Source organism: Chiloscyllium plagiosum, chromosome 19, assembly GCF_004010195.1.
Source record: "Chiloscyllium plagiosum isolate BGI_BamShark_2017 chromosome 19, ASM401019v2, whole genome shotgun sequence".
Lineage (NCBI taxonomy): Eukaryota > Metazoa > Chordata > Chondrichthyes > Orectolobiformes > Hemiscylliidae > Chiloscyllium > Chiloscyllium plagiosum.
In genome coordinates this window covers 63,181,452-63,195,976 of record NC_057728.1, presented here as the reverse complement: position 1 = coordinate 63,195,976, position 14,525 = coordinate 63,181,452, and the positions used below count along the sequence as shown (strand labels likewise).

The following is a 14,525-nucleotide window of genomic DNA, read 5'->3' as shown; positions in this document are numbered from 1 at the left end:
AGTGCGGCACTCCCTCAGTACTGACCCTCTGACAGTGCGGCACTCCCTCAGTACTGACCCTCTGACAGTGTGGTACTCCCTCAGTACTGACCCTCTGACAGTGCAGCACTCCCTCAGTATTGACCCTCTGCCAGTGTGGCACTCCCTCAGCACTGACCCTCCAACAGCGCAGCACTCCCTCAGCACTGATCCTCTGACAGTGCGGCTCTCCCTCAGCACTGACCCTCTGACAGTGCGGCACTCCCTCAGCACTGACCCTCCAACAGCGCAGCACTCCCTCAGCACTGACCCTCTGACAGTGTGGCACTCCCTCAGTGCTGCCTCTGGTCTATGTGCTAGTCCCTCTAAAATTCATTTTATTCATCAGGTGTGGTAAGCTATGGCTCTTTTATCCAGTATCAGCTGATCTCTCCTGCTTGACAGAATTGATTCCTCAGCTTATCAGCCATTGATGTGTGTCCCTAGTTTCCGTACAGAGAAGCTTTTCTTACAGAATCCTGCTTAAAATGTCAGTGCTGAGGAGGTGACATGCCCAGGTGGAGTGGGAAGATAATTCTGTCTCAACTCGGATGCTGGAGCGCAAAATGATAATCTGGAGCTTTTGTCCGGGGGAGACAGTCTGGGTGTGATAAGTGACACATTCCTGCCTGAACTGCCCAGATAGGTCCTTCACAGTGTCCCCTCTCAACTTTATAACTTAAGGTCACTCTAATGAATAATTCATGTGTGTGCCTCAGATTCTGCAAGAATCTATAATGAATTCTTAATATTCTGTTGGATGAATGGAGTTGTGTCTGGAGCTGCCCTTGTGACAGAAGGGTTTATTCATATGGAGATGGATGAGTTCTTTCTTCAAAAAAAGGACACTTTTTTTTAAACTCTGAGGACAATATTAATGGATGTCTTTCCCTTTGCAATGCAGAATATTATAATATTTACGCCCACATGAGGACTGAAACATGAGGAACTTGAAAGGTTTTCAAAACATGAAATTTCTATTCATTCCTCATTATTCAGATGGCAGGATCCTGATGATATTCTCTCAGCTACATGTCAAACTTCCAAATTAATCCTTCAACTTACCTGAGTCTCGTTCACCTGTGCACGCACCGTGTCGTTCTGTCATTCAGAGATTCGGCCCCGTTAACACTTTCCAGCCAAGTTTGTAATATTAGGGGGAAGGTGCACAGGAGACGGGCAAAGCTGCTCCATCACTGGAGAATTTCCGTAATATTGTGGATGCTGTCGATCTGAAATTCAAAGTCAAAATGCTGGAGAAACTCAGCAAGGTTTTGTCTTTGAGAAGAAGTGAGGGGAGATCTATTTGCAGTGCCCGTGATGGTAGGGGGGGGTTGGTTGGCTTGGACAGTTGGTTTGCAGCATGGGTCCAGTTCCTGCGCTGGCTGAGGTTACCAGGAAAGGATTCTCCTTCTCAGTCTCTTCCCTTGTCTGTGATGTGGTGACCCTCAAGTTAAACTACCACCCGGCATCTCTCCTTCCCTCTCTGTCTCTAATGAGACTGCAGCCCTATGGTCGGGTAAGACTGGCAATGTTGCTTTTGTCAGACACTAAAGGGGGATTGACTAAGACAACGTGGAGAGGATGTTTCCCCATGTGGAGCGATCCAGACCGAGGAGGGGATGGGGGGGGGGGGGGCAGGTTTAAGATAGAGAGGAAGAGGAATTACTTCTCTCGAAGGGTCGTGAAGCTGTGGACCTCACTCTCCCAGAGTGAGGCAGATCCTGGGGACATTGAGTAAATGTACGGAGACAGTCAGGTGTTGAATGAGTAACGAGTTGAAGGGTTATGCAGAGCGGGCAGGAGGGTGGAGTTGAGGCCAAGAGGAGACCCACCAGGATTTTATTAAATGTCAGAGCAGGCTCAAGGGGCTGAATGGCCTCCTCCTGTCCCTTGCTCTTGTGCTCTTACGTTTATGGAGCTTAGAAGAAGGGTCTTATCAGACCCGAAACATTAACTCTGTTTCTCTCTTCCTGCCTATTCCCCCAAAACACCGATTCCCTTCATCCCCATCTTCCAGGGCTTCCATCAACAAACCCTGACTTCTCCCAACGGATCAAAGTTTACGGGGAGAAGGCAGGAGAATGGGGTTGAGAAACACATCAGCTGTGATTGAATGGCAGAGCAGACTCAATGGGCCGAACGGCCCCAATCTGCTCCCATATCTTATGATCTTATGGCTTCTTTTGCTGAACATTGCCGGCAAGGTTGGGCCTGAATACACTGACAAGATGGTGGTATAACTGAGAGAACGGAGGAGCCAATACCTCGCTGTGGAGACTGGAGTCACGTATAGGTTCAGACCAGGAGGGAAGAGCTGGTTTCCCTCTCTAAAGGGACAGTAGTGAACCAATCAGAGGCTGAATGGCCCTTTCCTGTACCATTATAATCCTGTGGTTGATTACAGATTTGACCAAGATAAAAATTGACCAGGATTAGGGCGGCACGGTGGCTCAGTGGTTAGCACTGCTGCCTTGCCAGTGCCGGGGACCCGGGTTCGAATCCAGCCTTGGACGACTGTCTGTGTGGAGTTTGCACATTCTCCCCGTGTCTGCGTGGGTTTCCTCCAGGTGCTCTAGTTTTCTCTCACAGTCTAAAGATCTGCAGGTTAGGTGAATTGCCCATAGTGTTAGGTGCATTAGTCGGGAGTAGGGGAATGGGTCTGGGTGGGTTACTGTTCGGAGGGTCGGTGTGGACTTATTGGGCCGAAGGGCCTGTTTCCACACTTTAGGGAATCTAATCTAATCAAGAACAATCCAGGATAGGTTCCACTCCCTCTCCATTGGTTGAAGCGGTGCCAAATCCAAACCTCAGAATGGTCCTGTCACAAGTCAACCAATCCCAGTGAGGGGTTTACAGATCGGCCAACCAGGTTTAAGGCCACACCTGACATTGAAGTGAGGGATTTGGAGTGATTTTGGAGTGAGACTGGATTGAGCCATGCTGGGGTTTGAACCAAGGGAGCATGGTGCTCCGTGCTCGGGTCGATCTATGTGAGAACTGCGTTTCCAGATCTCCAGTACTGTTTGTGATTCAAATTAAATCACATTGCTCTGGCTGCAGTCTCAATATAGTGAGGCAACTGAGATCATAAACTCTTTTATTGTTTAATTTATTCATTATTAACAGATCCTGGTCTCTCTAACCATCTTCAACTGAAGACAATAATTGAACAATGTGAGATATTTGATTTGGTCATGAGAACGAGGTGGTCATGAAACTTACCCTCAAAATGGGGTTATGCAAACAACATATTTAATCAGATGCTTATTAAAATAAACCATTTACATAATCTAATTTAATGGAAGTACAGATTTGGAGGGGCTGAATGGCCTCGTCCTGATTGTGTGAATGAAATTCTGTGGGACTGTCAGCTGGAGTCAGATAAATTTCCCTCCAGTGTTTTTAGCAGTTTCCTTTCATAGGGACCTGTAATAATTTACTTCACCGAAGGAATGCATTTGAGCTAATGTCTCTGTGACTGTCAACAAAGGGATTTTCTTTATGCATTTGGGAAATGTGGGCATCGCTGGCTGGGACAGCATTTATTACCCGTCCCTAGTTGCCCCCTTGAGAAGATATTGCCCTTGAGAAGGTGGGGGTGAGCTGCCTTCTTGAACCTCTTCTCATTCCTGATGAGGGCTCTGGCCCGAAACGTTGACTTTCCTGCTCCTTGGATGCTGCCTGACCTGCTGTGCTTTTCCAGCAACATACTCTCTACTGCCAATTTTGTGCTCAGTCGCCCAACTTGTGTGTCCCGTTGTAATCTCTTTCCTACCTCATTGCCTTGGGGCCATCAGCTTCTGCTGCCACTATATACTATGCATTCATCCAATTCCACAGTGAAAGGTTTTTTTTAATGATTCCGCTTCTTCAAGGAAATAATTTTTGAAAATGTCAAAACGAACTCCCTTGGAACACATAGAACAGTGAAATGACAGGAGACACCTCCATCTACTGGTAGCTACCTTGAACTGCGAGTAGTGCCAAATTGTGGGGTGTTACATTTTACACTTCATGGTCTTTCAATGTTAATGATTCTCATCAGCTTCCTGACACTCTTAATCCTAGGGGGTTTCACAGTTGCCTAGTATAGGCAGTCCGCAATTTGTAGCAGTTTATTATGTTGAGAAACAGTAATTTCGATATGATGTTATTTAATTAGATGAAATATACAACCATGTGCATTGGAAATGGTTCACTGATACTAGACATCAAACAGGCTGCCAGAGCAGAATGTGTTGGGCTTGTTGAAGTTCTGGGACAGCATCCTGCTTTCCAGCTGAGATGTTCGGGGACTCATCCTTCACTCTTTCGTGTCCTCCTTTTCTGGTTAGGTCTTCCATCTGAGAAAGCAGCTCTTGATGTGAACACGGTTGAAACTTTATTGCTGGAACAGCACAGCAGGTCAGGCAGCATCCAGGGAACAGGAGATTCGACGTTTCGGGCACAGGCCCTTCTTCAGGAATGAGACAAGCATTCCTGAAGAAGGGCCTGTGCCCGAAACGTCGAATCTCCTGTTCCCTGGATGCTGCCTGACCTACTGTGCTGTTCCAGCAATAAAGTTTCAACTTTGATCTCCAGCATCTGCAGACCTCACTTTCTCCTCCTTGATGTGAACACCCCTCAGCTCCGAGCACTTGCTGTTATCTCATATTTCAGGGGCAGGTAACTTACTCTGTGTCAATTATCTGAGCCCTTTCAACCAATAGCCATGGGACAGTTATTCATAAGAATGGGAGCAGGAGTAGGCCATTCAGCCCCTCTAGCCTGCTCCACCATTATGACCTCATTATGACCTCAACCCCACTTTCCTGCCTGCTCTCTTTAACCCTTTGACCCGTTACGAACCAAAAATCCTGCTTCAATTTACTCAATGTCCACCACACTCTGGGGAAGTGAATTCCACAGATTGATGATGCTTTGAGAAAAGTCATTTCTCCTCATCACTGTTGGAATATTTTGTGAAATTCTGGTCTCCTTCCTATCAGAAAGATGTTGTGAAACTTGAAAGGGTTCAGAAAAGATTTACAAGGATGTTGCCAGGGTTGCAGGATTTGAGCTACAGGGAGAGGTTGAACAGGCTGGGGCTGTTTTCCCTGGAGCGTCGGAGGCTGAGGGGTGACCTTATAGAGGTTTACAAAATCATGAGGGGCATGGTTAGGATAAATAGACAAAGTCTTTTCCCTGGGGTGAGGGAGTCCAGAACTAGAGGGCATAGGTTTACGGTGAGAGGAGAAAGATATAAAAGAGACCTAAGGGGCAACGTTTTCAAACAGAGGGTCGTACGTGTATGGAATGTGCTGCCAGAGGAAGTGGTGGAGGCTGGTACAATTGTAACATTTAAAAGGCATTTGGATGGGTATATGAATAGGAAGGGTTTGGAGGGATATGGGCCGGGTGCTGGCAGGTGGAACTAGGTTAGGTTGGGATATCTGGTCGGCATGGATGAGTTTGACTGAAGGGTCTGTTTCCGTGCTGTACATCTCTATGACTCTGTTTTAAATCTGTCACCCTTTATCCTAAAGCCATGACCTCTTACTCTAGATTGCCTCTAGGGGGAAACATTCTCTCTCTGCCTGTGATTTGGAGATGCCGGTATTGTCTCTGCCGACTTTGTCAATTCCCTTTAGCTTCTTCCATACCTCAATTCGATCTTCTCTCATTCTTCTAACCTCTGGGGAATATAGGCCTAAAGTGCTCGACCTCTCTTCATGTTGTTTAATGAGCATTGTCCCTTTGCCCACCTCTGTGTGAAGGTTAGTTTTCATTCCTTCTGAGAACTAAATCTTCTTTTCAAAAGCAATAGATAGGGTACGTTTGGCACCAGGTAGATTGTTGGCATTAGTTGATTGTGCGTCGTGACCTCTGTGTCTCTTGTAATCCTTCACTTTCATTTCCCCGCGCTAGAATTTTGGGGAATTAATTCCTGCTGTAGTAGATGTTAAATGAAATCTCATGCTGCACTGTAAATAATTGGCAAATTTGAATCCCTGTTTCCAACTTCTTTCTCCCTCTGTCTGCGTGGGTTTCCTTTGGGTGCTTTGGTTTCCTCAGATGTGCAGGTTAGTTGGATTAGCCATGGGCAATGCAGGTTACAGGGATGTGGGGAGAAGGTGGATGTTCTTTGGAGAGTCAGCGTGGACTCAACGGGCTGAATGGCCTGCTTCTTCTACGCTGTGTGATTCTATAAATCTCCTGAGCAGCAGATTTCACTCTTGCTTCACCTCAACAAGTCCTTGTGACAGTAAGTTCCACATTCTCAACACTCCCTGGTTAAGAAAGTTTCCCTCTGAGTTCCGCACTGGATTTATCTGTGACTGTTGTCTATTTAAGATTGTTAGCTTTGAATGAGATCTGTTTCATTAATTTCTGATTAGTGAATAAGGAAAAGAGGAAAGGACTGTGTGATCACAAATTCAGAAAGGTTGTGAATGTGAACTTTAATATTTATGAAAGTATTTACTGGGGGCGACTGAAAGTAACGAGAGTGCAGCAAAGGGCTTGAACTACAAACCCTGGTGTATAACATGACATAAAGTCAAAGCAGGACAGTGGGATTAGACAGAGTGCCACAGAAAACCCTCTGGTTTTCCTACCAATGATGGTCCAGCAGTTCTGGGAAATGGATTTGACCAGATGCACATTATACATCCTGTCAGTCTCGAGCAGCAACTCACATTTATTTATTTGTTTCATGTTCATGGGATGTGGGTGTCAGTGACTGGGCCAGTGTTTATTGTATTTACCCTGTCAGCTCTGTTAGCTCACTGCAGGCTGTAGGTAGATCGACTACACTGCTGTAGTGACTGCGCTGGGAATCATCTGAAGAAGGATGTACTGTTGTTGCAGCTAGTCCTGAGAAGACTCTCGGTAATCTCAGGTTTGGAGAGACTGTCGTATCGGCGGAGTTGAGCACATTGGCCTGTATTCACAGGAAGTTAGAAGAATGTGTGGTGATCTTATTGGGACACACTGACTCAGGGACTTGACGGGAAGATGCAAGAATGTTGTTGCCCCTTCTGAAAGAGACACTACCAGAGAGCATCACCTCAGAAGGAGGGACCACACATTTATGATGAGTAGATGAGAGATGAGGAGGAATTTCTTCTCTCAGAGAGGAGAGAATCTGCCTTTACTGCTGTCGAGGCTGAATCATTAAGTAGATTTCAGGCTAAGTCCGCCAGATCTTTAATCGGTTAGGGAATATAAAGTTATGGTGAAAAGGCAGGAAAGTGGTGTTGAGGATTGTCAGATCAGCCGTGATCTCATTGAATGGCAGAGCAGACTTGATGGGCTGAATGGCCTTCTTTTCTCCTATACCTTATGGCCTTAAAGAAAGGCAATACAATTCCAAGTCAGGATTGAGGGTGGCATACAGCAACCAAAGTGGTTCCACTGCAGTGTTCCAGTTACATACTGAGGCCCAGAAGGAGATATAAGGGCAAGGGACCTAATTTTAACAAACATCTAAATAAGGGAGAGACAGAGGTTCAGGGAGAGAGAGTTTCAGAAACAGAGAGAAAGAAGGATAGAGAAAGAGATTCAGGAGAGAGAGGAAGAGAGAGAGATTCAAGGGAGTGAAAGAGAGAGGTTCAGGAGTGACTGGGAAAGAGGTTCAGAGAGGAGAATTCCAGAGCGTGGGGGTCAGGTAGCTGAAAACACGCCCACCCATCATGGAGTGATTAAACGCCAGAAATAGTCAAAAATAAGAGCTGGGAGAGTGTAGAGATCTTAGTGGGTTAGGGGTGGGAGGAGATTACAAGGAGAGGCAAACAACTTGAGACAACGGACAGATTTGAAAACAAGAAAGAAGATTTTAAAAGAGAGAAGCCAACCTGATCAGTGAGCATGCGAGCGATTGACCACACAAGACTTGATGTGAATTCTTAAAATGATACTGAATTGAATTGAATTGAATTTATTGTCACGTGTACTGAGACACAGTGAAAAGCTTTGTCTTGCGAGCAATACAGGCAGATCACAGAGTTAAGTAGCATAGATAGTAAATAATAGGTAAACAGCAGCAAAAACAAAAACACTGGTACAGCCAAATGTTAAGAGTTTGTGAGTCCATTCAGTATTCTAACAACAATAGGGTTGAAACTGTTTCAAAACCGGCTAAAAGTGACATAAAGTTTCTATCAGCAAAAGTGACCCTGAGCTTCCAATTGCCTGCTTCTTCAATAAACTGCCATGTTCCCATGGCAACATTTCTGTCTTGGGCCTACTGCAGTACTTCAGCAAGCCTCAGCACCAGCTCAAAGAACAGATCCTCATTTTCTTTTTTTATTATTCATTCTGTGGGACGTGTATGTCACAGGCTGGGCCCAGCATTTATTGCCTGTCCCTAGTTGCCCCTTGAGAAGGTGGGGGTGAGCTGCCTTCTTGAACCACTGCAGTCTATCTGCTGTGGGTAGATTCACAATGCTGGTAGGGAGGGAATTCCAGGAGTTTGACTGAAGGAATGGGGATAAATTTCCAAGTCAGGATGGTGAGTAGTTTGGAGGGGAACTTGCAGGGGGTGATGTTCCCATGTATCTGCTGCCCTTGTCCTTCTGGAAATGGTCATGGGTTTGGAAGGTGCTGTCTGAGGATCTTTGGTGAATTTCTGCAGTGCATCTTGTAGATAGTACACACTGTTGCTACTGAGTATCAGTGGTGGAGGGAGTGCATGTTTGTGGATGTGGTGCCAATCAAGTGGGGGCTGCTTTGTCCTGGATGGTGTTAAGCTTCTTGAGTGTTGTTGGAGCTGCCCCATCCAGGCAAATGGGGAATATTCCATCGTACTCCACTTGCAGTCTCTAGGGCTCAACATTGCGTTCAATAACTTTTGAGTCTGATTCTGTCATTTAATGTTTTTTTTTAACTCATCATACACGCAGTCCTGTTATGAAATGGGTTCCTTTTAGTATTGTTACCCATTCACACCTATTCCTGGGCCCATTGTTACACTGTATGGGTTGTACAGAGAAACCTCGATTATCCGAAGGACATGGGTGGGGAGTACTTCATTCAGTTAATTGAATTCCGGATAACCGAATGCTGGATAACATAGGTTAGCCAATCTTCACGACCTTGGAATTTTGTTTGGATAATCCGATATTCAGATAATCGAATGCCGGATAATCGAGGTTCCTCTGTATTCATTTTCTCCTACTCATAGCTCTTATTATCAAATATTTAGCATTTCTACTGTCCTGGTCTGCTATCCATGATCTCCTTGTTTACCTACCACCTTCATCTCTCTCTCTCTCTTTCTCTCTCTCTCTTCCTCCCCCCACCGGCTTTCTCAAACTCTCGTCTTCAGTATAAACAACACTTTCTTCCCAGCTGCTGACAGTTCTGATGAAGGGTCACCAAACCTGAAAAGTTACTTGTGCTTTCTCTCTCCACGGATGCTGTCAGACCTGCTGAGTTTCTCCAGCAATTTCTGGTTTTGTTTCAGATTTCCAGCGCAATAGTTTTTTGTTTTATTGTGTTAATGAAAGTGATATACTTTCATATCTAATGAAGTGGTTGTGATGGATTATAATCGAACGTTACTTTTATTTTGAACAGGTATAGCCGAGGAGTACATCACCCCCATGTTTAACTTCTATCGAAGTATAGGGGAGTTGAAGATGACACAAGAGGAATTTAGTCTATTAACAGCCATCACCATTCTGTCACCAGGTAGGTGCTGGTCACAGCGGTGTGGAGTGTTCAGCCTATTTCGCTGCCTTCCCACTAAGACAGCTGTGGCACAGTGAAACACCCTCTCACTTCAGACATGTAGATTTAAAGAGCAAAGAACAGTATAGCACAGGAGCAGGCCCTTCAGCCCAACAAAACTGTACAAACGCATGATGCCTTTCCAAAACAAAATCCTCCTGCCCCTATGCGGTCTCTACCCCTCTCTTCCCCGCCATTTTGTGTACCTGCCATGATGCTTTTTAAACATTGATGTTATCTCTGTCTCCAGCACCTCCTCCACATTCCAGGCACTTACTGGCCTCTGTGTAAAAACCCGCCTCTCCTGTCTCCTTTACACTTTCCGCCTTTAACCTTAAACCTTTGTCCCCGAGTTATTGACACATTTCTACCTTGGGGAAAATGCTCCAATTTTGTAAACCTCTATCAGGTCAACCCCCCAAAAACAGGCAACATCCAGGTAAACCGTTTCTGCACGCTCTCCAAAGCCTCCACATCCTTCTGCCAGAGGGACAACCAGAACTGTAGACAATATCCCAAATGTGGCCTCATTAAAGTTCTATACAGCTGCACATGACTTGTCAATTTTTATACTCTATTCCCTGACCAATGAAGGTAAACATGCAATATGCCTTGTTGATCACCTTATCCAGTTGTGTTGCTACTTTCAGGGAATTATGGGCCTGTGCACCTAGATCCCTCTCTATGGTGATGTTTTTAAGGGGTCTACCACTTACTGTGTACTTCCCTCATGCATTAGATCTTTCAAAAGCCATCACCTTGTATTTGTCTGGATTAAATTCCATCCGCCATTCCTTTGTCCAAGTCTCCAGCATACCTGTGTCCTGCTGTATCCTCTGGCAATCCTCCTCACTATCCACAGCTCCCCCAGTCTTTGTGTCAACCACAAACTTCCTAATCAGACCACCTGCCTTTTCCTCCAAGCCATTTCTATATATTACAAACAACAGGGGTCCCAGCATTGATCCCTGTAGAACTCCATGGTCATAGATCTCCACAGAAAAACACCCTTCCACTGCCACTCTCCACCTTCTATGACTAAGCCAGTTCTGTATCCATCTTACCAGCTCACTGTGGATCCCATGTAGCTTCACCGTCTGTATCAGCCTGCTATGAAGGGCCTTGTCAAAGCCTTCTTCACATAGACAACATCTACCACCCTGTCCTCATCAATCATCTTTGTCACTTCCTCAAAAAACTCAAATCAAGATTTTGAGTGTGACCTTGCCCCACACAAAGCCATTCTGCCTGTCGCTAATAAGCTCATATTTTTCCAAATATGAGTAAACCCTATCCCTAAGAATCTTCTCCAATAGTTTCCCCACCACTGACCTAAGGCTCACTGGCCTGTAATTTCCCGGATTATCCCTGTTGCCCTTTTTAATCAAAGCAGCAATGTTGACTATTCTCCGGTCCTCTGGGACCTCCCCTCTGACTAAAAAGGATACAAAGACTTCATGTAAGACCCCAATAATTTCCTCCCTTGCCCCTCCCAGCATTCTGGAATGGATTCCATCAGGTTCTGGGTATTTTCCACTTTCACATTTTTCAATACACCCAACAACTCCTCCTGTTTTATATTGACATGCCCCAGCATATCAACATATCCTTCCTGAGACTCACCATCTACCATGTCCTTCTCCTTGGAGAATACTGATGCAAAGTATTTGTTAAGGACCTCACCCACTTCCTTTGGCTCCACACGTACATTCCCTCCTTGTCTTGAAGTGGACCTACCCTTTCCCAAGCTACTCTCTTGCTCCTTATGTACATATTAAACACCTCAGAATTTTCCCTCATCCTGTTTGCCAAGGTCATTTCATTGCCCCCTTTAGTGCTCCGAACCCCTTGGTTTTGTTCCTAAGTCAACTGGGTCTATGAGCTGGTGGATCTGTGGAACGTTTGTCCTTCCTTCAATGAGGAGAGAAGAGAGGAACAAAGGAGGGAGAATTTCGAGTTCCCTGCTCGCTTAGCCTGGGACAAAATTGTGTGGTCACATTGTGTGGGACAGAGGGTGTGAGACAAGAGGAAGTCATCAGCTGGCTATTTCAGGGCACAATTTTCCCATCTCCAACACCCCCTGCCTCCAACCCCTCCCACTACTCCCCTGTTAGTGGCTGCAGATCTATCCTCATAATTCTCTCCCTGTGGTCCATTAGAAATTCTGCAGTTCTGCAGCACACAAATTAAAATCCTGAACAAAAACAGAAGCAAGTCAGATTAGGATCCAAAAATAACCAGTGTCCAACATGGAGAATTATAGAAACATTGAAACAGGAGCAGGAGTAGGCCATTCGGCCCTTCCAGCCTGCTCCACCATTCAATGTGATCACGGCTCATCATCCAACTCAGTCCCCTGTTCCTGCTTTCTCCCACATACCATTTGATCCGTTTAAGAACAATATCTAATTCTTCCTTATAAACATTCAATGTTTTAGCCTTAAGCACTTTCTGTGTCAGAGAATTCCACAGGATCCCCACTCTCTGGGTGCAGAAAGTTTCTAAATGGCCTACCCAATATTCTTAAACTGTGACACCTGGATCTGGACCCCCTGGTCATCAGGAACATCCCGCCTGTGTATACTCTGTCAGAATTTTGTAGATTTCTATGAGATGTCCTTCACTCTTCTAGACCTCAGTGAATATAGCCCTAACCAATCCAGTCTGTCTTCATACGTCAGTCCTGCCATCCCAGGAATCAGTCTGGGAAACCGTTATTGTGCTCCCTCCATCACCAGAACACCTTTCCTCTGACAAGGAGACCACAACTGTACACAATATTCCAGGGATGGTCTCACCAAGGCACTGTACAATCGCAGCAAGAAAGTTCAAAATAAATCTTGCTGTTAAGATTCAAATTGCAAATGTCTACATGTCACACAATGGCTCTGTGTTCATCCATTTTGCTCATTGTTCAGGAGAACGCAGGAATAGATTAGGAGGGACATTTGGGACATTCCCACACTGACTGAGAAAGAAATATTTCATAAAGGGATAAAAACAACTCAGAACACAGTCCCATTCACCACTGGAGCTGATGAGGGGTTAAAAAGGAGAAAGTGAGGTCTGCAGATGCTGGAGATCAAAGTTGAAACTTTATTGCTGGAACAGCACAGCAGGTCAGGCAGCATCCAGGGAACAGGAGATTCGACGTTTCGGGCACAGGCCCTTCTTCAGGAATGATGGAGGGGTTAAAAAGGCACTATCAATATGTTTGGTATCATTATTCACTCTGTATAAGTCTCCTCCGTCTCACGTGGACGATGCTTTTGAGATTCAATGTGATTTAAATAAGAGGCTGGTGGGAATTTGAGCTCACTGCCTGTCAGGGTAACGTGTCAGAAATCCTCATCACATGTAATATATATTGATGTGCACTGGCATTGCCAAGGCTATGGGATTTGAATAGTTAAGTGGCTGTTGTTTACTGGAATGGATGCAATGGGCCAAAGGGCCTTTTTCTGTGCTGTAGGTCTCTGTGACTGAGTGGGATAAGGAGTCAGCCATCTGTCCCCCGAGCCTGCTCCATCAATCAATAATGACCCCACTGATCTTTTCCGTTATCTCCTCCTCCTCTTCCATTCCTATCATCATAATGTCCTTCAGTGCCCACAAATCTATTTAGATTTTTTTTTAAGTGATGTGCAAAAGAAGAAAGGGTGATGTGAGAAATAACGTCTTTCGCATAGGGTCTGGAATGCACTATCTAGAAATGTGGGGGAGGCAGGTTCGATTGAGGGCATTCAAGAGAGCATTAGATAGTAATTTGAATAGGAATGGTACACATAAGGCAGAAGATTGACATTAAGTAATGATACTCATTTGAAGAGCCAGTGCAGACACGGTGGGCTGAATGGCCTCCTCTGTGATTCTGTGTAGTGTCATAATGCAGGAACATGTCCCACAGTGTTTCACTGAGATGAAGTGGAGAAGACACCAGGGTCAAGGGGTGGGAAAGAGGGACGGTATTGTTTTGAGACTCACTGTTTCAGGGCTTTCACACAATGTTCTGCCCCTGCCTCCCCCACAGACGTTTATAATTTTTATAAAGCTACACCTTCTAAGACAAGGTGCTGCTAATCAGATAGAACAAACGAGGTTCGTCGACAGCAGTTCCACAATCTGACTGTGGAGACCACTCTGTTGAGCCCATGATTCCACCAACAACAGCAGCTTGTGTTTACATGGCACCTTTTTATACGTTGAATTTTCACAAGGCTTCACACAAGAGTGTTCTTAACCCTCGCAAGACATCGAGACACAGGCTAATGACCAAAAGTTCGGTTGGGGAGGTAGATTTTAAGGACCATCTGAAAGAAAGTGTGGGGGTGGGGAGAATTTGAGGGAGGGAATCCCAGGGTCTGAGATTCAGGAAGCTGATAGTAGGGCTGCCAATGACAGAATGATTAATATCGGGGCAGCACAGGAGTTGAACGACTGCATGTAGTAAAAATCAACGAGGTAAAAACAATGACTGCAGATGCTGGAAACCAGATTCTGGATTAGTGGTGCTGAAAGAGCACAGCAGTTCAGGCAGCATCCAAGGAGCTTCAAAATCGACGTTTCGGGCAAAAGCCCTTCATCAGGAATAAAGGCAGAGAGCCCGAAGCGTGGAGAGACAAGCTAGAGGAGGGTAGGGGTGGAGAGAGAGTAGCATAGAGTACAATAGGTCAGTGGGGGAGGAGATGAAGGCGATAGGTCAGGGAGGAAGAGCTTCAGGGCAGAGGAAATGATCTGGGAGTTGCAGTGGGAGAGAGACTCCCTGAGATTCTTGTAGAGAGAGGAGGAAAACT

The 14,525-nt window shown here is 45.5% G+C and overlaps 1 protein-coding gene across 3 annotated transcripts in view; it reads left to right on the top strand.

Moving 5' to 3' along the window:
- nr1h4 (nuclear receptor subfamily 1, group H, member 4) overlaps positions 1–14,525 on the top strand; it is a 117,441-nt gene that overhangs the window by 89,541 nt on the left and 13,375 nt on the right. For all 3 annotated transcript variants that reach the window (XM_043708719.1, XM_043708720.1, XM_043708721.1), the window contains one exon: positions 9,580–9,693. In XM_043708719.1, the coding sequence (XP_043564654.1) occupies positions 9,580–9,693 (114 nt within the window). The remainder of the gene's footprint in view (positions 1–9,579; positions 9,694–14,525) is intronic.